Genomic DNA, 22,256 nt, shown 5'->3' on the forward strand with positions numbered 1-22,256 from the left:
AAGGAAAGTGAGAGGCCAAGCAATGAGTTTAAGGACTAGCCGGGTGATGGAGGAAATGCACTCGGAGGCTTGGTAATGTTTACCTGGTGTAGCCTAGGATTTATTTACTTTTCCTGACAGACAACACAGGCACTGACTGATGTTGTGTGAGGGAATAAAAACATAATGATGATTAAAAAGAGTACAAGAAAAACATATTTATAAGTCTGCCCCATAGCTATGATGAGCTGTCTAGAAAGTTAAAGTACAAAGGGCAGTATTAAACTCTCTCCCCTAAGGGACAACTCATTATTGTTAATTATTGTCAACAATATACACAGTTTTGTGGTATTCTGAGACTGCCATTAACCATAATGTTTAATTATTTTGTACTATTAACAGCTACTGAAGAGCAAATAGCAACCATGTAGCTACAGTATTATATGAATCATTAGCGTGCAGCTTTTTCACCTTCACAACTCTGATGAATTTATCTTCAGACACACTTCTTGTAAGTGTGTCTGGATGCAGTCCTTTGCCTGTTTTGTTTTCTGTCACTTCTGCAGTGAACCTCTGTGACACCTACAACATAACCTATACAAGGGGCCTTCTGGTCATCTCTTGGCATTTCTTATGAGATGGCAGATACTATGTTCTTTGGGTTTGTTTTTTGTTTTTTTCTGTCTGTCTCTCTCGCTCTTTTTCCACTTCTTTGTACATCCCTTTACATCCATTCCAATAGTTTTAGTAATCTCCCTTCAGGAATTTGCTGACATCTGATTAATGCTATGATTATTATTCCTTATATTGAGGCTATGGCTATTATTCTCTCACTGAGCCATTCAAAAATTGCGGAGAGAAAAAAGCAGACAGACATCCATAGGAGGAGGAATAGATGGTAGTAAACAGGCCAATCACAATACTTGCTGACTGTGTCAAAATTACTTGTACGTACATTTCCAGGAAAGCGTATTTCAGGTTACCACTCAGGGGTTGAGAAAGGTTTGCAGTCACAACCAGGGTTCTTCATTTAATAAGTGATTAAATCTAAGAGGCAAGTTAATATATATTACGGTCGAGTGAGTTAATATTTTGTGTGCTGGAGGGTGGTGTTGCTTCCGGTGACAGCATGGAGATAAATGCTCAGTAACAAGAAAATAATGACATCCCACGGCACACTTGTACCTTCAACAGATCCCTTTTCGTGAGCTCAGTGAGTGTGATTGTTTACACCTGAGTTTGCTGAGTGTCTCAGCAAGCTGCTGCTTGATTGTCATACTGTATTTTTACTTTTTACTGATTATTGCACTGTAGAGCCTGGTGAGACACAACATTCCATTGCAGCCTGTGTATATCTGAAAAACCATGCAAAATGACAGTGAGCCCTTTTGAGCCTTGAACCTTAAGTTCATGGTACAGACATAAGGTTGCTTTCTATTTAAGCACTAGCTACATTATTAAAATGACAGGTGATCAAATGCAACTTTTTGACCCCGGCAACGAGCATCACCAAACACAAACTGCTTCTGCACAGTTTGTCTGTTAGTAGCTACTACTGTATTACCAAGGGAGAGAAAAACATACATGCCACACTGATAAATGGAGAGAGATGTTAGTAAGAATTTTTTTTTAAAGGTAAACCTTGCTCACTGCTCTTTGTATTATAATTTTATAATTTAAATCTTACATTAAGTGTCCTCATTTGTTTTAGAGTTTACCTTAGTTTAGTTTTGGGGGAACCAAGGATGGATGTAACAAAGGGTTAAATGTAACAACATCCCCCTTTCTCCCTGATACTAAATTGTAGAGCATGGGTGGGAAACTCCAGGCCTCTTCTGACCAGTGTCCTGCAGGTTTTAAATATAACACCTTGGGTCAACACACCTGAATCAAATGATTAGCTCATTACCAGGCCTCTGGAGAACTTCAAGACATGTTGAGGAGGTAATGTAGCAATTTGAATCAGGTGTGTTGGCTCAAGGACACATCTAAAACCTGCAGGACACCAGCCCACCACCCCTGTTGTAGAGCTTTATGAAGAAGTATTCAGATTTTGTGGCAAAATCACAACTAAGAACTTTTTTTTTATTCAAGTGTATATTTTGATTGGTACTGATAATGCAGAAACTGGAATTTTGTAACATTATTTTTTATTTCATGTCAAAATTTAAGAACTCTTACAAATATTATGTGAGATATAAGTGCTGGAACAAAAAACATTTTTACTATAATCCCCGGACTCCCTTACATTATGCTCTCTAAATAATGTTTTATGGAAGTTTGTTGCAAAATCTATTGAGGTAAATTAGTTTAGTCTTTTTCCCAGGTTGCATAAAAATACCAGGCTGTTTAGTCCAGGCAAAACTGGTCAGTTTGCAGTATTTTGATAATGTTTAAAATGATGTACTATGCTGAACTGGTTACACCTAGGGTACTGTTACTAGGTTACATCAAGGGCAGCAGACATCAGCTCATATATAAGATGATGATGCAGATTAGTTTCAGTCTTTTATGCTAGCTTTATAGTGAGTAGGGGTTGGAAATCAGCTATTCTGTTTGGGTAGCATCTGCTTATCTTACTGAATTCAGCTGGCTAAATCCATAAAGAGCAGTGAATATCAGAAGAGGAGCACAGATCACCTGATCAGAATCTCTATGCAAAGAAAACTAAAACAGATTATTATGTGCCTTATTTATAAGTAATTCTGCACCATGAATACATCATAGGTCATCATTCTTTTATTACTGAGGTTGCATCTTCATGCCGTCACTGGAAGCAACACTAGGCTACAGCATGCAAAAAAAATTAACTTATCCAGTAGTAATATGGATGTGTCAGATTTAATCACTCGTTAATTACATTAACTCCAGGTCATTTCAGCCTATTCTAAGCCCTACCCATGGCCCGCATTCAGTATTCATTCTGAACAATTTGCTATAAGCATAAGTCTCTTTAAAAAAAAAAGGATGTATAATGAACAGCAATTTACTACAAAACAACACATCTCTGTAAGTTCATGTTCTGCTACTTCGACAGGAGTTTGTGAACATACTCCTACTCGCTTACAGTCACTTTTATTTCACTTGTGGGTGAAGCATTTTTGTCATCGACTTCAGTGAAATATAACCTCAAGTTCCCTGCTCTGTGTGCGTGTGTGTGTGTGTGTGTGTGTGTGACCTCAGCAGAATAGTGAGTCAGAAAAGAAAAATCACTATTCTGAACCAAGCCTTAAATGCAGCACCCACAGCACAGCCTTACTGTGCATAATCAGACATAATTACTGGCTAACCTTCCATTATCAGCACAATAACGGTCATTTTAAGTCCTACTTACAGTGATAAATTAGCAGTCAGTACATGTGTGTATTTATGTGTGTTTGGTGTTTATAGAGCCCAAGCCTACATTAGGCATAGGCCCGCGAAATGCTTTTTCTCCTGTGATGTCTTTTTTGTGCTGTAGAAAGAGGATTGTGAGCACAGTTATTGAATACAGGCAGTTCCTTTGTTCATGCAGTCATAAGTTTTTCCTAATGCTTAACTACTTTTACTCTGCAGTTATACAAGAGCTAGAAGGAACATCCCTTTAATTAGGTGTTTAAAGTAGTCTGCCCAAGGTTTTATGGGGCCTTAGAATTTTGATTTGCGTCCCCATCACCCACCACTCACCTCAGCACCACCAGTATTAACTATAGATTGTCCATGGTTGATTGTTTATGCATTGTACAAGAAATACAATCATTATCATGGCGTGTGTGTGCTGGAAAGAGATCAAATAAACCAGCAGAGAGTGCTTTTACAACCAAGTTATCTATTTTAATTGGTTTTGAAATGTGGTAATGTGCAAAGGGACACAAAAATCACGCAGTTTTATAAAGACCCAGATTTTATTTTCTTGTAATGTAAGAACAGAAAATATTTTATAAATTAAACTAAACTAAACTTAAATAAGAAATAATTGAAATACAAAATATTCATTAAGAAGGTTTTTATTTACAGAGAATAATTGGCCTAAGATTAAAAAAAAACAAAAACTACCTGCCCTGTCATATTAGAAGCTAATGTGTCTGTCAACAGCAAATCTCCCTCACAGGTTTGTACATGCTGACCTGGGGGAAATGATGCTTTGTCAAAAAGTAACACATCAGCTGAAGAAGCACTTTGTGAAGCGTCATGAGCTGATGTTATTGCCGGCGTTGTTGTGTTCTAAAATATATCCACTGGGGAAATATTGCTGGAGAATCAGTTGATGAACGAGGATGAGCTTGTAGCAAATTCAGATATCTCAGGGAAATAATATGTAAAACAACAACGCTGAAAGCGGGTCTAATTAAATAAAACAACTACCTAATTGAGGTGTAACAATGTCAGAATATAACCACAAAGACCCCAAAATGATTATGATTATGTACGGCTGTTATCAGAGTCAAGTCTGTGAATAGTAGGTCTGTTTCATAATGAGACAAAGGTGCTAGGACATGTTCAGGATCCAGCAATTGAGCCTAGACCAGGGGTCCCCAATCTCAGTCCACGAGGGCCGGTGTCCCTGCAGGTTTTACATCTCACCCTGGGTCAACACACCTGAATCACATGATTAGTTCATTACCAGGCCTCTGGAGAACTTCAAGACATGTTGAGAAGGTGATTTATCCATTTACATCAGCTGTGATGGATCAAGGACACATCTAAAACCTGCAGGGACACCGGCCCTCGTGGACTGAGATTGGGGACCCCTGGTCTACACCCTTAGTTCAGAAAATCGTGGTTACATTTCATTACAGAAAAAGTAATTCGATAGTTATTTTTACACAGAAGAAAATCTTTAACACAAATGAATGTGTGTTAGGTTTATGCCTTGGCTGCCCTAAAATAATAGCTCTGATAATTACCAAAATAAATTTTTTATTTGTGTGTGTGTATTGGTTCATCCACTAGTGTGTGCAAGCTCTTTAACTGAAATTGTGTTTTTAGTGATAAAATATAATTATTGTTGTTATCCACAAAATTTCAAATTAACAGTTTTATGAATAAAGCTGAGAAAATAATAAGGTACAATATTATTGTTTGATTAAGATGCCAAATTACAGTTACTTGCATTTCTAAAAAGAAAAGTTGAAGAACCTGAAGAAAAGTAGTGGATGAACATTAGGCTTTATCAGTTTCTGGCTGCTCAAATTTAGGTATAAAAATGTGAATTCAGTTTTTTATTGGCCTGGTAAATAAAAGTACAACTTTTAGTATGAAACAGGTTTAGGACAATTAAAAATATATATTTGTGTTTTCTTGTTTTTATGACACTATACCTTCTTTTTGGTTTCAAATTTTAAGTTACTGATACTGTGAACAAAAACAACAACAACAAAAAGTCTATGTGTCTGAAAGCAGTACTTGACACTAGTACTGGGTTGTTTGCTAGACGGGTGCCATCTGTGATAACCACTGACTTAAATGTGAGACTATGAGGTCTAACTTTGACTTAAATTCAAACTTGGCCTCTCTATTGTATAAAAATACGACAATACACACACACACACAAACACACACGTGAATTGAGAGGATTGTGAAGTCTCTTGAGGAGGCACTGTTAATCCTGTTGACAATGGCTTGTCTGAACAGTAGCTTGAAGAGAGATGAGGCTAATTCTCTTTATGAAGGCAGTAACCCCACAGGTCACCAAAGCCAAACACATAACCATTTAGACACACAATAGAAACACGTCTGTTTCTTCTTCCTGGAGTTTAGCCCCTAGTCCCACCCCCCCAAAAAACTGTAATAATTCAGTATATCACACCTCTCAATGCAATTGTGCTGCATCAAAAGTCTGCTTCAATTCCCTTCTGTAAAAAATGGGGCTCGGGAGATTTCATTGTCTCTAAAGAAATTTGACAAAATGATATTGACAATGCGGCTTATTTTCTGGGACTAAAGAGGGAAACGTAATATTGTTTCATTCTCTCTTGCTGTTATTGTGATATATTGCCAGCCACCAAAATATTTACACCTATCTCTCTGCCTAGTTACTGTCCCATGCCAGAATACATTATCCGTGGAAAAGAAAACAATATTACATTTCTTATTGAAAAGCAGCGATCCTTCACCTTTTATCCACTCATTAAAAATCACACATACACACATGAACGGGCACATACAAACACAGAGAGGTCTTTGTGTGTCCGCAGATGTGGTTTTGAAGTACCGACACTCACTCCAACAATTACACGCAGTGGTTTGTGCATAGAAAAGATAAATGTATGCAACGGCGCTGAAGCTGTTTTAATAGATCTGTAAAAGCACAGGCGTGATGTGTGTCTAAGTGTGCCTTCCGGTCTCAAAGGCATTTACCATCCAGCTGCATAAAACATGTTGAGCAAATGAGTTATATTCACCGTGCAGCTGCCAATTGTCACTATAATTCACATGGACGCAAAAAAAGAGCCTCAAACAGTTAAAATTTTGAACAATCAATCACCTGTAACTCTAGCAGCACAACTTTATTGCCTTTAGAAAAAGATGTTTTAATCTGTTTTGTGCACTTCTCTGTCAGGGTCACATTGACATGTTCTCCATTTCGGAAATAACCTATAGGCTTCTTTTCCGGATGTTTGTCTTCTATCCCCAGACGGGACACCCTACACGTGGTGGGTTGGCAGAGGGAACGAGAAACACTTCTACTGGGGTGGATCGGGGCCTGGCATCCAGAAATGTGCCTGTGGCATCGACAGGAACTGCACCGATCCCAAGTACGACTGCAACTGTGATGCTGACGTCAAACAATGGTGAGTCAGACTTTAAAGTTCACTGTTTTAGTTTTGCAATTAGAGAGCTATTTCTAAGTAGTTTTCAAGCTACTAAGTAGCTCTTTTTTTGTATTACATGAATACTACATGCGTCATGGGAAAGCCTTTTTCCTGCATTATGCATTAGCTTTTATCCATCAAGCTTCTTGGAGACCATCTTGTGCAGCTAAAGTCTTCATTTTTACCCACTGCAAACTACTTTAATCTTTCTAATAATAAGCTGAATGCATGTGTCGTAGAGAGGAAAGCTAACGCTACAGTTACTAATTCAGTGGTGACTTTTTTTGCCAACCTAGATAAAAATGATTCTGTCACTTATTATCATTAGCCTTTTGCTATAAAAACAAGGAAGTTTCACAGGGTTATGTACATACATACCACGCTCACTGGCACTTCAGTAAGGAAGAGGAGTGTTTGTTATTCCATTAACTCACCCACAGATTTTCTCACCAGGGCAGATGAATTCCTCAGACATACCTCAGACATTTAACTGCTTCTAAAATAATTGCAGTTTATATGAAATTGTAAAGGTCAGTTTGTCTATTAACTGCTTGTTATGTTTAATAAGTGCATGTTCGGTAGTAGAGAAGTTCATGTTGGTAGACATTCACAAGGCTTCCTACAAACAATCTCTTACCTGACAGACCATCGATTCTTCTTATTTTCTTACCGCATAAGCTGAACCCAAAAATGAAAAACCCACGGATTATTTACATTTTTATTTATTTATTACATTTTTGATAGCACTAAATTCGTCACTTATGCTAATGTAGCGTTTGCATTAAGCTGACAGTGCAGAATCCGCCTTAACTGGACAGTGTGGCGATGTGTCAAACTTCAAAGGCTGAAGTGACTGAATGATGAATGCATTCATCATTCAGTCACTATCAGTGATGTGTTTATTTAAGAGGGGTGCTTACATCCAGAACCAACAGTTTGCGTTTTAAAGCTCTTTTAGCCAGCTGATGGATATTCTCATTAAAAGCTGTTGCATCGCTGTTTGTGAGTGTGTGTATGCATGTGCCTCCTCTTTGAGAGTAATTACTGAGCATTAGCAAGAAGAAGAGATTTAATTTGCTTTCATGTCTCCCTCCTCATCTCGAAAACTGATGAGATTACAAATAAATTTTACAGTGCCTTGTTCTCTCTGTTAATATTGTACGCATCAGTGTCTTATTGTTTGTCTAAGTTAGCTTTGAAATTTTACCAACTGTTTGCACTCATTACCCATACTTTTGGCAGCACATAGAAATGCGCAAGTGTCTATCCACACATGCTTACTCAGATGCACACGTCCCTGCACGCTGTCTTTAATTAGAGTTCTCATTAGAGTTCCAGAATGCATTGGTCAGCACAGAAATGAAATTAAAATATAGTATCAAAGACAGATGGAACACATAATCTGCAGCCACTTCTGTTTGCTGGCGAGGAAGCATTACAAAAAAAACACTCTAATATTGTACAGGAAGTCTAGAGTGCTGTCTGACATGTAGGTGTGAACATTTTCACATCAATAAACACGCATGGGCATAAGCAGAGTCTTAGAGGGAAAAAAGCAAACAGCTCAGAAGCCTGAAGAAGAGAAAGGCTGGGTTGCAGTTTGCAAAAACACTCGGAAAAAAATTGAACAGACTTCTATGAAGGAAAGATTATCCTCTATCAAAGCAATTGAAAGAGAATATGTGTTGAAAACAGCAAAACCTAATGCACAACATGTAGGGCATTAATGGAACTAGGGCTCTTGAATTTGTTGATAATTTTACTATAGCAACAGGGTGAATACAGATACAGACATGCTCAGTTTCAGCAACTAAGTCCTGAGGTGACATGACCTTATTGTGACTGAGCAAACTGGCTAAAGACAAGAAGAAAGAGCTGAAGGTGTCTGCAGACGGTCCTCAAAGAGGATCACCTGGCTAGATCTAAAGACATCTATCGATGTCTAAAGGGTGAATCTTGAATTTGATCTGTGTTAAACACAGCACACCTAACCCACTACACTGATGTAAACCTACTCAAATTAAAAGTGAGACTTGATTCATTAGAGGTAATTGGATCAGACCCTAAATGGTGTTTAACCTGCTAGCTATCTAACACAGAGCCTGTGTGATGTCTCATTGCACCGATGTGAAAATAGAGCAGGTAATTCTCTGGTGAATTCACACTGTGTGAGTGAACTCCTTGTATGCAGCCTCCCTTACGCTCCCTTGTCTAAACCACATAACGTGTACTGAGGTGTAAACATATCTGAAAGTGACTATTTCATGTGTGCTACATGTAAAAAAGACCAGAGTGACAGTCTTGATACTGTTTGGAAGTGTACTAATAGGCTCAGTTAAAAGTATTCTTTAAGTAGTAACCAGTACTACAGCTGGTACAGCATCTAACAGCATAAACAAAAGAAAATCTTCATGCCTGTGGATAACAATGAATTGAATAGTTGAATATAAAATGGCACAGATAATGTATAAAGCACAAAATAACTTGCTTTGCCCCAGTACTCAGAAGCTGTTCAAAGTCAGAGAGAGTCAATATGACTTAAGGGGAACAGATTTCTTTAAAAAAAACAAGATAAGGACAAATATAAAGCAGAGATGTGTTTCTGTTAGAGGAGTTAACCTGTGGAATAGTTATGACAGTGATTTAAAAAGGTGTAGTTCATTTTCCTTGTTTAAAAATATGTTTAAAAATAGAGTATTAGAAAAATATATATATCAAGAATGAAAAGAGCAAAGAAAAACAAAAACAAAAAACAAAAAAACCTCTTGATTCTTTTGCTTTGATGTAGTTACTTACTAAGGTGGAAAGTTTTTTGTTTTTTTGTTTTTTTCTTGTTTGTTTGTTTGTTTGTTTTGTTTTTGCTTTGTTTTATTATTTGCTTCGAGCCCTGTGTACAGGAGCTGCATGCTAAAAGATCTTTTGTTAAAAGGGTTGGCGTAATAAGCAAATGCTTCAGCCAATACCTTTTGATTAGCCTTGTCTCATGCTTTCTTGCTTTGTGGTAGATCTTTGTTCTGTCTTCACTGAGATATTTGAATGCTAATCAATAAAAAACATATCATATCATATCATAACACCTCCCCCAACTATAGACTTGCAAAAGCCCACTCATGTTGTCCTACCCACATAGCAGACAGGTCTGGCCTGGATCTGGTGTCAAGCCGCACTGCTGGCTGACTTCTGGCATGGTAAGTGGTATGTCATCCAGATATGGGCCAGGTCTGGAGTAGATGGCACTGCTTATGTGATGCCAAATCTGGCCCGATTGTGGTTTGGTTTATGTGGCCCAGGCTCATAGAAAATAGGTCTTCCCCAGATCCGGCATCAAGCTGGTACTTCTGACTGACTGGTGTCATGGCAGGGTGTATGTCAACCAAATGTGGGCCAGGTCTGCCAATGATGGCACTATAAATGTTCCTAGTTTCCTATTTTAGTTAGAAGACCCAAATGCCATGTTGCAATACTATACTGCTATGGTAGTCAACATTTCTTATCCAGGTTTGTGAGTGTACACTTTATCCAAAACCTAGTGACGGTTTACTCACGTTTGCCAGTGGGTGGTGGTAGCTCAGGAGGTAGAGCAGGTCACCTACTGATCAGAAAGTTAGTGGTTCAACCCCTGGCTCCTCCAGTCTGCATGTCAAGAGTATGAATGTGGTTAGGAAGCACTCTGTTTAGAGAAAGTGTGTGATTCAGTGAATGTGGCATGCTGTACTCAAGAGCACTTTGAGTAATCTGGGAGAGTAGAAAAGCGCTATATAAGAATCACTCCATTCACTGTCCGAACAGAGTTTCATCATGTTACTTTCGCACTATTATGTTCTGGCACATGTTGTTATTACATGGCTTGATTAAGGTACACATTAGGCTGACATCTGGGGCCAGAGCCTAAACTGTTCTGGGCCAGCACAGGACCACCAGTGTGTCTGCAACTGGCCTTGTGCGGGCCACCTCTGGCAAACCAGGTCTGGGCCACCAAAGGGCCGTCATTCTTTGCGGTTCTTTGGGCCATGTGTAAGCATGTATGAATACTCCTATGTGTATAAACAACTGCAATACCTATGTGAGATTATTATGTACTATATACAATTTACCCTATCTGATGTTTTTCTGAATAGATTTCTTTTTATATTTAGCTTTCCCTTCTTCATTTCATACTCAAAATCACTTACCTGAGATGTGTCACCTCAACGCTAAGGAATTGTTTATGGAAAATCCTATTGACACATTTGTGAATAGTTTCTGGCAGATATTTCCGCAGTTATTTCATTGTTTGTTTGTTTTTATTGTGCTCCTAATAAACTCTAAATTGAACTGAATAGAAAAACGTTTCTTTCACAGCAAAAGATATAGCAAGGTGAAAGAAACATAATTCCTTAACCTCTATGATTTTTTCCCAAATCATCCTATAGGAGAGAAGATTCTGGTCTCCTGGTCTATCAAGAACACCTGCCAGTCAGCCAGGTCGTGGTGGGCGACACCAACAGGTCAGGCTCTGAGGCCAAGCTAACTGTTGGACCACTCCGTTGTCAAGGAGACAGTAAGTGTCGTGTCATTTAAAATACAATTAATGTACTTTGGTGTGGAGCACGTGGATGGCGCCAAAACAGCTGCCTTTACTCATCTGAGTGACAGACAGCTGGAAAACCATTCCAACATCACAAATGAGTATTTACTTGGTCCAAAAATCAAACTCATAACTGCTGACATAAAAGTGGTTGAATAGACTGTGTGTGCGAGGCACTGGGGGGCTTCAAGGTGTTGAAAGTTCAGTTAATGAGTACAGATAAGCAGATACACAGAAAATTAATTGGAAATAAGTAAATAGTTTTTTTTCTCCCCATAAACTACATTTATAGGGAACGCATCACTGATATCATTGATATTTCACTATTTTCTCACATTTTACACCAGCTTGTCGAGAAAATTCATTTTCCAAATAATTGATAAAGGAAATAATTATTCCAGCTCTTATCAAACATATGGCAGCCACAAGTGGTGTTAGTTAACTTTTTATTTAGTTTAATATTTGTTACTGATTTATATTGAGGAAGGCTGCGCTATTATATTCAGAAAACAGAGTGATTAAGTTTTTAGCAGCAATGTAGGTAATTTCAGGCTAATCCACAGTATTTTGGAACAGACAGCAGGGCTCCGTAGAGAGGCACAGAGGTGTACACTGATTAAAGAGAAACTAAAAGGTCAATAGAGTATCCAGGAGCTAAATCTCACGGTGTGAGTCATCTGTAAGGTTGTAAAATGAACTTTAAACTCAAGAGGAGCCTACAAAGGATGGGGAAAGCAGGCGTGAACTTTTTGGATTCACTGCACGGTTAAAATGGCCCTTTGAGTGAAGCACAAGGACGGCTGTTGCAGCAGACTAAATGAAAAAGAAATATGAGCAATAATGACCATCTCCAGGTCGACTGTGGAAAGAAAGGGATTTTATTTTCTCAAAAATTCACAGCTGGTTGCTGAAGAATGGCTGCATAACCTTTGTGAAGGGCTCACGAAAGGTTGAATCAATTCCTCTTTTGACACTGTATGTAACTTCTGAAGAGTTTGTGTGCTTGTTTCTTTATTTGATGTTAAGCAGTATTTAGATAGACAGTTAATGGTACTCCAGCAGACCTTACACTGGAATAGATACATATTCAAATTATAGAGATCCCATTGTGCTTACAACAAATGCCACCAGGCTGTACATGATATTAGCAGATGAAGATTGTCTAATGAAAGATAGAGATTGCACTGTTATGTCAGGTGAACCGTAATAGAAACGTCAACGCAGGGATGAAGCCGGTAGCGCCGATATTGCCTGGTGAATGGAACGAAACAACCCAAAACAAATAAGATCGCTTGTCCTTGTCTTTTCCGCTGAATCGGCCTGAAACCAGATCGAAACATTTAAATTCAAACAAGTATGAATGAATTAGCTTTCAGAGAATTGCATTTTCCTGTAGCAACTGGTGAAGTGGCAGGTGATTGACATAATTTGGAGCAACATTTTTAAGGTATGCCCTGTGGCCTACAGCCTTTCTCAATCCCGCCTTTCTTGTGGCAATTTCTGTAATAGGTGGAAATGACTCATAAAAAGCCAGCCGGTGGCAGCCGCCGTCATCGCTGTTGATGTATTCACTTACTTTATGAAAGAGAGGAAAAGTGAAAGGTTTGTGTAGTAGTAGCGAGCAAAGTGCCAGGAAACTTAGATTGATAGCTGGCTACCTTTATACACTCACGGTTAAATTACTACCTGAATTGGCTATTTTAAGTGGCAGGTGCAATGTGTGCAATTCACTGGAGCTGCAGTTCAGCACAACAGCTATATTTGTTTAAGGCTGATAGGACCTGAAAGAAACTGAGGGGTCAGTAATGGGTTTATACAGTCACCTAAAAGCAAGCAAAAAAAAAAAGTGACACTGTGGTGCAGTCACACAGTATATAGGGAGCTTTATCTAACCATAACAAATTAAACGAATGGTAACTCACACAAACATCAAAAATCAGTATGACAGGAAGGGCACTTTGTTCATCATTATCTTCGGCTTCCTCGTGTGGAAGAAATATTTGCCATTTCTTCATCCTGAACCCCAGTGGAAATTAAGCATTATCAGTGTGTCTTTGACTGTACAATACATCCATTGTCAGTCAAACTTTTGCAAAGTACCAAACCCATTTTTGACTGTTTGCTGCTGATGGTTTGAATAAGGTCTTAATTAAAAACTATCTTCAGAGAGAGCAAGAGAAAACACTTCATGCATAGCGGAGTACAATTGAGCACATTGTCATTCTGGGTTTGCACTTGAGTCTGAAAATAGCACATTGCTTATTCTCGCAGTGTGCAAATCATTCACAGAACCTGTTGTTTTATCTTGATTGTCTTTCTATTTTGGAGTCTTTCTTTATCTGCCTCTGCATATGTGTGTTTTTGTGCGTGAACGCACTCGCGTTTCGTGCTAATGTCTATGTGTGTGGTGAGATAAATGCATCTGAACTCCGTTCAAAGCCTTTTCATCTAAGCACTCATCCTTTTATTCCCTTCAGTCAACTCCCGGTAGTTTAGGCTGTTGCTCAGGTAAACATCAGGTGTCAGATCTAGCAGAACACTCACACCTACACACAAACACACAAACCGAAAGGCACTTTAATCCATGCTGTTTCTCTTCCTTTCTGTGCTTCTAATCAGTGTTGGCGCACTGCTCTCATTGGGACTTTGGGTCAGTTAGAAGATACACACATATTGTGCAGAACTGTGATATTGACCACTTCCCGTTTCATGCAACCTGGGCCAGTTTACTTTGTCCGCATCTTACCTGCGATATGTGACTCCTGTAGTGTGTACCGAGTTTCTGTCAGATCAGCACGGATCAACTGCACGGTATAGCTGTGATGCAGCTGTTTACTCAGTAAATTCAGAGGTGCTGTAACATAGTGGGCTTCAAGATGAACTTAGAAAAGTTAAATGGATAATGGAAATGGTATTCTAATGGTGTAGGCTTTCACTACATTAAGGCTTAGCTGTCATTATGAGAGGATATTCCGTGGCTTTAGCCACCTTGATCCCTGCGAGCCAGCAGGCTCTTCTTGCCAGTCAGCCTCTTGTCAGCTTGTTGAGATCTGCCACTGCCTTGTTTCACAAACGCACATCTGATGTATTTTTATCTTTATGGTGTGACCGGTTTGTGATACTGGCCTAAATAAAATGCTAAATAAATTTGATTCAAACCATCATACTGTAATACAATACTGATTTTTATTTGCATATGCGCATTTTTGGGGGCTATGTACCTTTGTTCTGAGATTTCCCCAGTATTCCATGTGCATAGCTGTGTGTTAGGCATCAAGACCCAAACACAAATAGAACACTTGACTTTGATAAGGCTGGGTACTTCATGAAAGGAAAAGTTGTTAAAGCAACTTTAAAAGTATATCCTACAATCTGTCACATGTGTACCACTAAAACTGTTTGGTGGTCCCATGCACTTGTACATGTAATTTTGTTTGCTTAATATGCCCCAGGTCTGTATTGTGACCTGAACATGAAGCAGAACGTTTAAAAGCAACCTTAATTTCATTCCACTTTTCTAAACGTATTATCCGCTGAGCAATTCAAAACAGAATGAACTCCTCAATTATCTGAGAGATTGCTTCTGTCACTTCCAACTTCTTACGTTTTTTTTCTGTCGCCTAAGGAGAAATACATTAACATACTAAGAAAGGAAACTAATATTGGTATCTGTGCTGTAATGTAACAAAGCACCAAAGTGGTTTTGGGGCAAATAATATCCTTTAGAGAGGAAAAGTAAAAATGGATTTAATCTATAGTGCAAGACGGCATGATCATTGCACTAATAATTCTTCATAAACTCTCTATTGACTGCTCATTTTTCAAACTAAAGGAAATAAAAGAAAGGAGCTGTGCTATCTCAGCGGGCTGTGCTTTAGAGATAGTGCTGGATTTAAAACTACAAAGGAATTTAGCCAAGTATACAACAGATATCAAGTATGCCACAGTTAAACATCACGCACTGGATATTTCGCTGTCATTTTTATCTCTAACAGCCCGTCCTCCGGCAGACAGGAAGTGGCCTGGTTCTGTCGAGGGTGCAGAACATGACAGAACACCTGCCCTTCTTTCTCCCTGGTGTCACACCCATTATGGTCCCTTCATCAACAACCCGGTGCCAGTCACTAATGTCCCTTCATCGCCGAGCTGCCAACATACAAACAAACCATGATTTAATGACCCATGACATCACATCTGTTTGTGTGTGGGGGTCTGAAAGTGTGGCAAACACAATTAATAAAGATGGATTCTTCTGTCACTTGGACGGCGCAGTACTCTCTTTGTCTTCCTTGTTATCACCGCATGTGTCTTTGTGGGCGCAAGACAAAGTAAGACATCTTCTTTTATATTGAGTGACCAAATTAACAACCTTTACAATGAAGATGACTTTGAGGTATGTTTGCCATAGTGCCGGCCAAGACATTGGAACATGGAGCATACATTATACATTGGCCCATTAAGGCATATTAAATGTATATTAAAAATTTCACACGTGAATAGGTCCCGCGCATATGATTGATGCTTCTCATACTGTGCATGGAGCTATGTCTCAGTAAGAGCAATGATGATTGGCTGCCATATAATGGGTTTTCATAGGCAAATGACTAATGTCTTGAGCAGTCAGGAAAAGTTTTAGCAAGGAGGTGTCTGTGTGGAAGCACAAAGACACACTTTTGTGTGTGCGTTTGTTTCTCTTTTTTTGTGGTACGCACGGGAGCAAGTTAGAGTGGACTTTCTCTCTCTCTCTCTCTGCTTGTGTGTGTGTGTGTGTGTGTGTTAGCTCTGGCATTAATGAAGCCCATTTCCACGGCTAGTTTAATGGCAGCCTATACAGTCACAGGGAGACAGAGAGAAATTAGTTCCATTTATTGATGTTAAAAGGGTTTGGACATTTTAATAGATGGAAATTAAAATAAAAGATAGCAAGTGAAGCAAAGCAGCATATGTATTCTGCTATTATGATCTCACGCACCTGCTATGAGACACGCTTGGCCTCATGACTGACCACAAATGAAAGCTTACACACACACACACACACACACACACTATTATAGTTCAAAACTAATTAAGGGCTTCGTCACCATTCTTCACTGTTCTTGTGCCAGGGCATCGGTAACTGAGGCCAATCAACGTTTGAAACTGAGTGAAATATCTGTTCATGTGTTTCCATCAGTCAAACAATTTTGAGTGCCAAAGCAGGGTGCACTTTTTAAATTTTTAATCAAATTTACAGCCATTAAAAACCAGCCCAGTATATTGAGAAAAAGTGAAGGGGCCTAACTGCTTTCTCAGTTCATTGCAAATAACATTATTTGTCCCAGTCAGCACTTTGAACTTTGTTTTATTCAGATGGTATAATTTTATATACGCCTCCCCATTCCAGGCTCCAAAGCATTCTCATTCTGCCTCTCCTTGTCCATAACTTAAGTTCAACAGAAAAATGTTATTGAAGGTTCATACACAACTTATGGACTTACATAATGTCTACACTTTACTGCTGTACTTTCAATTCCCTGTTATTACTTTAGCAGCAAATCCCTGTATATCAATGCACAGTAAAATTTTATGTAAAGTTTGTTGCAGTCTTGATCAAATAAACGATAACCTTAAACATCCTGTGATTTCATACAAATATTGGCAGAAATTCAGAAATTTCTCCACACTTTCTGCAGGATGCCAGTTTAACCGTTGCTTTTATATAGAAATATAACCAAAATGTAACAAGTTGGAAACCTGCTGAGATGCAAAGAGGCACTGACTCAGTCAGATTGCAACATGCTGGGAATTTGTCGGCATTTCTAAATTAGTGATTATTTGCAAACCTTCACCAATATGTCTGAGACCGATTACTCAGTGTTAGTCGAACCTCAGGGTTTGAAGACAGGTTGCCTCCTGCCAATCACCAGGAGGTCGAGGGTGTTGCGCGCTAAATTTCAATGCAATCACCAATTTTCCTATTTGCAAGGAGGCTGCCATCTTATTTATCCTCAAGTGTGACGGAGCTTTTGGCAAGAATGTTATCTGTTCTCTGGTCTCTCATTAAAAGATGATGTAAACCTGAAGAAGCCTAGAAGGCATTAAAGAATTACAGCTTTTTGTCCAGCTTCGTCGACTCTTGCACCCAAAGCACTTCCATTAGAATTCTTTTTGTATTTCTGGTTTTAGCAAATTTACAAACAACATTGGAATGATGATTTATGGACGTTATTTGGAAGAAAACAAAGAATGAAATTATTCTATTTTCAACCTTCCTCCAGACTGCTTCGCCATTTATATACATCTGAGCACTGAAAGTTTATGCTGAAAATGTATGACAAAAAACTTAATTACAGAGTGAGATTGATAAAGGCTTTGCAGGTCTCAAATGACAGACACAAACTAATTACCTGAAGATTCAAATGCTACATTTAGCATGAATATACAGCACATAGACCATAAAATTACATGCCACAGACGGCTCAATTATACAAATGAGATGAAATACAGGTCTCAGTGGAAATGGGGGAGAAAAAAAGTGAGCGATGAAGAGATATATGCTTGGTGTGCCACTCTTTAACACTCTGCAGAGCTGTATATAGGTTCAAGTGTTAATATCTTAGACGTGCCCTTAGGGACAACTCAGAAGTGTGACCTTCGAAGATAGGTGGCATTGCTTTCCTTGTTAAATGAGCCTATTCTTAGTCCTTTAATGAAAAATCTCTCAACAGCTTTACCTGAAGTATACGTCGCAATAAGTAGCAAGTGGAAAAGTTAAATTAGATGGCAAACTATGAGCTTGCTCTGACAACTTGAGTAATAGGTGCTTGTACCCTGAAATACAGTGGCCCTGAGGGGCCAAATGGACTGCATCTTAAGAAAACAAGGGAAAAAACACAGGAATAGGGAAAAAAAGAGATTTCAAAAAGCACAAGGGAAGTGTTTCTGGGGAGACAATAATCCAACGGACCAGTTGCAGGAACCCAAAACATGCTAGTTGTGTTTTATCATGATTCATATAATACTGATGATGAATTTTTAGCCTAATTGTTAGGCTAACACACTTACCTCTCATCTTTTCTTTCCTCACAAAACCGATAGAGCCTCCACTTCTTTTAAGTGTCTCCCAGTGCAATTGTTAGCATATTGTGGTTCCTGCAGCTGGTCTGTCGGGTTATTGTCTCCCAGAAACACTATCCTTGTGCTTTTGGAAATCTTTTTCCTATTTCAGTTGTGTTTTGTGTGCTTTTGCATCGTTTTTCTTATTGCTGGTGTTTTCTTAAATGGCAGTCTGTTTGGCCTCTCAGGGCCACCGTACTGAAATCCTAAATGTTACGGATTTACAGTGGAAAAGCATCACCGTGTTCACGCATACAGCAGGACACGTGTGAGGCCCAGTTGTTACTGTAGCGGTGCTCTGTCATCTGTGTTGTCTGCTTTGCCCTCCAGCAGTGAGTGTACATTATTTGTATTTCTAATGAGTATGTACATGTACTGCATTTTATATGCGTGATTGTGTGTGTGCGCCTGAAAGTGTACGCGTTAATGACCTGAGACGGGGCAGTCAGTCATCCTTACCATCTGTTGGTATTGGCATATAACCCATCTGGTCAAGCACAGACAGATGAATCATCTAGTTGGCTTCCAGACCCAAACTTCACCTTATGCTGCATCTCATATCAAGTCAGCATCTACAGCTCAGTGAACTTTGATTTTTTTTTTTTCCAGTTCTCCGTGCGGGCTAACGTAGAGGTCAACTGCTGCTTTTATCTATTTCAGATAAAGACTTCATATAGATCAAAGTGCACAACATGAACGTACTAAATGGGAAACCGTTTCATTAGATGCAAACAGAAAATGTTGAGCATTTAGCCTACAGACAGATCTCAGTTCCTCTTTGATACGAATATAAGTCAAGAAGACACACACTCGGGTGCCGATCTGGCTCAGTGCGCTGAGCAGGTGACCACATGTCATACGGCTGAGAGCGGCCGGCCCAGGTTCGAGTCCAACCTGTGGCCCTTTGCTGCATGTCTTCCCCCACTTTCCTGTCTTTTCCTCAGTGTGTCTATCAAATATAGCAAAAAAGAAGATGTATTGTTAGTTTAAATGTCACAAGACACACACACTATTTTAACCATGTTTAAAATTGCAGTTTAATCCAAAAACAGAATCAGTGGTTTGTGCTCCTCTCACACTATGGAAAACAGTGGTTGGAGGCATTGGCATGACCAAAACTGCAAAACTTGCAGCCCTGTTGATTTTTAAAAGGTTGCTTCAAAGATGGAGACCGGGTGTGCAACCCTGCACAGTCAGCTGCCAACCTCCAGGTAACTTGTTTTGTCAAAAGAGCAAAAATACTGCTATCAGTTTTCCATTGTTACCAATTGAAAAGGGTCGATTTGGCGATTATATGAGACCTGATTGTGATCATACAGTGATCAACTGTTATCTCGAAAATCATAGATCTGTTGCTGTCTGTTTGAAATCTGTAGCCGTCTACACAGAAATTTATATTCACTACTTACAGTCAGTCCAGCCAGAACCTCATAGATTTGAAACAGAATTTTTCATTCTGCTTCTCCCTGTCCATAAATTAGGCTCAGCAGCAAACTAGATTCACACCCAACTTTTGTCTCTATAACTTTTGTCTCAAGCACTAGCCCTTCTGTGAAGAATAAAACTCTGTCTTTCTGTCTTTTCTTAAATTATGGTACAGCTTACATAATATTGTACAGAACATCATTGCCTAGATAGACACAGCTACTACAGGATGGTGAATTAACTCCAAAATAGTTCTTGTGGACCCCGATTGTACAGAGACAGGTTGACTCCCACCAGGTGACCTGCACAACCGCCTTATGATTGAAACTGGTCAAGCAGAGATTGGGGGTATGGCACACTCAACCTCTGGGACCTGTTAGTCACCAAAACTACTTGTAATTGGTTGAATTGAGTAGAATCTCCACCATGCAATCGAAATTAGAGGCTTTCCTAGTTGCAAGGAGGTTGCTGTTCTATTTTTATTCTGTTGTGAATGAGACAAGGACTGCCTGTCTGCCTCAAACACGACTTTTTTACCAACAAAGATTTTTACATCACCTGATTACATAACTGACCGTCAGTGAATGTGTCGATTATTTTATAACTCAGAGCATAAAAGTTACAAAGCCAGACATCAGATTGAATCGTGTTGTGTAGTACATCACAAATCTTTATCTAAATTAAAGTTTTTATAATTCTGTATTTCTCACATGTAAAATTAATTATTTCAAACTTATTCTTTTTTTAATTTGATGGTTATGGATTAAAGCTCAATCTCAGTATTTTATTTTCACTTTGTGTATGACAGTTAAAGAAGTATAACTGCAATCATGGGGAACATTGCAGATCTCTGCTGACAACCTTCAAAACACAAGGTTTTTGCTCAAAACACTGGCTGTTCACAAAGTTGCCCAAGCAACAGGAATGAATGCAGCCTTTAGAGGACTGAGATGGGTTCTGGAGTCTGGGAGAAGAGTAGGGAGACATAAAATCTAGTGTGTTTGAGGTCCAGCATGAAGTTTCCAAAGGTCATGATGATCCGGGATGCCATGTCATCTGCTGCTGTTGGTGCCGGCTGATTTGTTCTGTTTTTTGTGAGTCCAAAGTCAATGCAACATCAACCAGGAGAGCACTTCCTGCTTCCATCTGCTGACAAACCTAGCTTAGCACCTGCTCACAGAGCCAAAACTGCTGCCAAATGGTTTGCTAACCATATCATTACTGCACTTGAATGGCCAGCCAACTCGCCTGACCTGAAAAATACAGAGAAACTGTGGGTCATTCACAAGAGGCGAACTAGAAATACCCGAGTATGATGAGCTGAAGACCACCACTAAACAACCTGGGCTTCAACAACACCTCTGCACTACCACAAAGTGGTCACTTCCATGCCACATCTTGTTAAAGTAGCCCCAACCAAGAATTTAGTATAAAAAAACAAAAAACAAAAACATAACCAGACAAGTTAGAAAAATCTGTACTGCAAATCCTTTTTTGTAGTTGATCTTTCACTATCTCATCAAAAAACGAAGAGCTGTATTTCTGATTGTTATAATATAAGCCAAAATCATCAAAATTTTATCTGTGATGATTATATGAAAGTTTACCTGATTTTAATTAATTGACAAAAAAAATTCAAAGGCACTAGAACAGGAGTGTCAAATATAAGACCCGGACATAAAGGTTTTACTTTTAACTGTATTTTCAAACGTTTTACAGCTTTTACGAGTGATAATAACCTCTCCCATGTCCACTCATATTACACCAAATAATTAAGTTGTAAATTTCTGTATTTTATACGTTTACTTGTTACGATGTAAGTCCAATGAGTCATGCTGACAGATTTCTTTCATTTACAGCAGCATATATTTATTATGTACAAAAATTGAGATGTACTGTGGAAATTGTGCTTCTTTTTCTTATATTAAGATATCTCATTGATTACATGTATAGTTAGAGGGGAGATTCACTAGTCCGGCCCACATAGGATCAAAGTGGGCTGTATGTTGCCCGTGATGTGAAATGAGTTTGACATCCCTGCACTGGAATATCCTTGATCAGTATGTGGCTGGTGGGCACAGAGGGGATGTGGATTTCTACAGGCTGCTAAAGATGATGGTTCTCGTCTCATCATGGAGATGCTGCTGTTTTTCACCGCAATATTTTACGTCTTATTTTACGCAATATTTTACGTAGTCCTCTTTTCTTGTTTTAATGGTGAGGTTTTTTAAATTGTTTTAATATTAGCCACACCAGAATGCGAGGTCACAAGCAAACACAGAAGGGAGAAGGCCAGTGGCTACAAATTAACTTAAAGTGTATCTGAGATAATCTTGACTAAGCCCCACAATACACCAGACAGTATGACCAAGGGCATCTAGGAAAAGAAGAGAGAA

The 22,256-nt window shown here is 38.9% G+C and overlaps 1 protein-coding gene across 2 annotated transcripts in view; it reads left to right on the plus strand.

Annotated features, from left to right (window-relative positions):
* The window catches only part of cntnap2a (contactin associated protein 2a), a 379,160-nt gene that overhangs the window by 298,040 nt on the left and 58,864 nt on the right, over nt 1-22,256 (plus strand). For both annotated transcript variants that reach the window (XM_006794675.3, XM_087846090.1), the window contains exons 16-17: nt 6,596-6,752; nt 11,186-11,313. In XM_006794675.3, coding sequence (XP_006794738.3) covers nt 6,596-6,752; nt 11,186-11,313 — 285 coding nt within the window. The remainder of the gene's footprint in view (nt 1-6,595; nt 6,753-11,185; nt 11,314-22,256) is intronic.

The sequence above is a fragment of the Neolamprologus brichardi genome, chromosome 9, assembly GCF_056152115.1.
Source record: "Neolamprologus brichardi isolate AB-2024 chromosome 9, ASM5615211v1, whole genome shotgun sequence".
Classification (NCBI taxonomy): Eukaryota; Metazoa; Chordata; class Actinopteri; order Cichliformes; family Cichlidae; genus Neolamprologus; species Neolamprologus brichardi.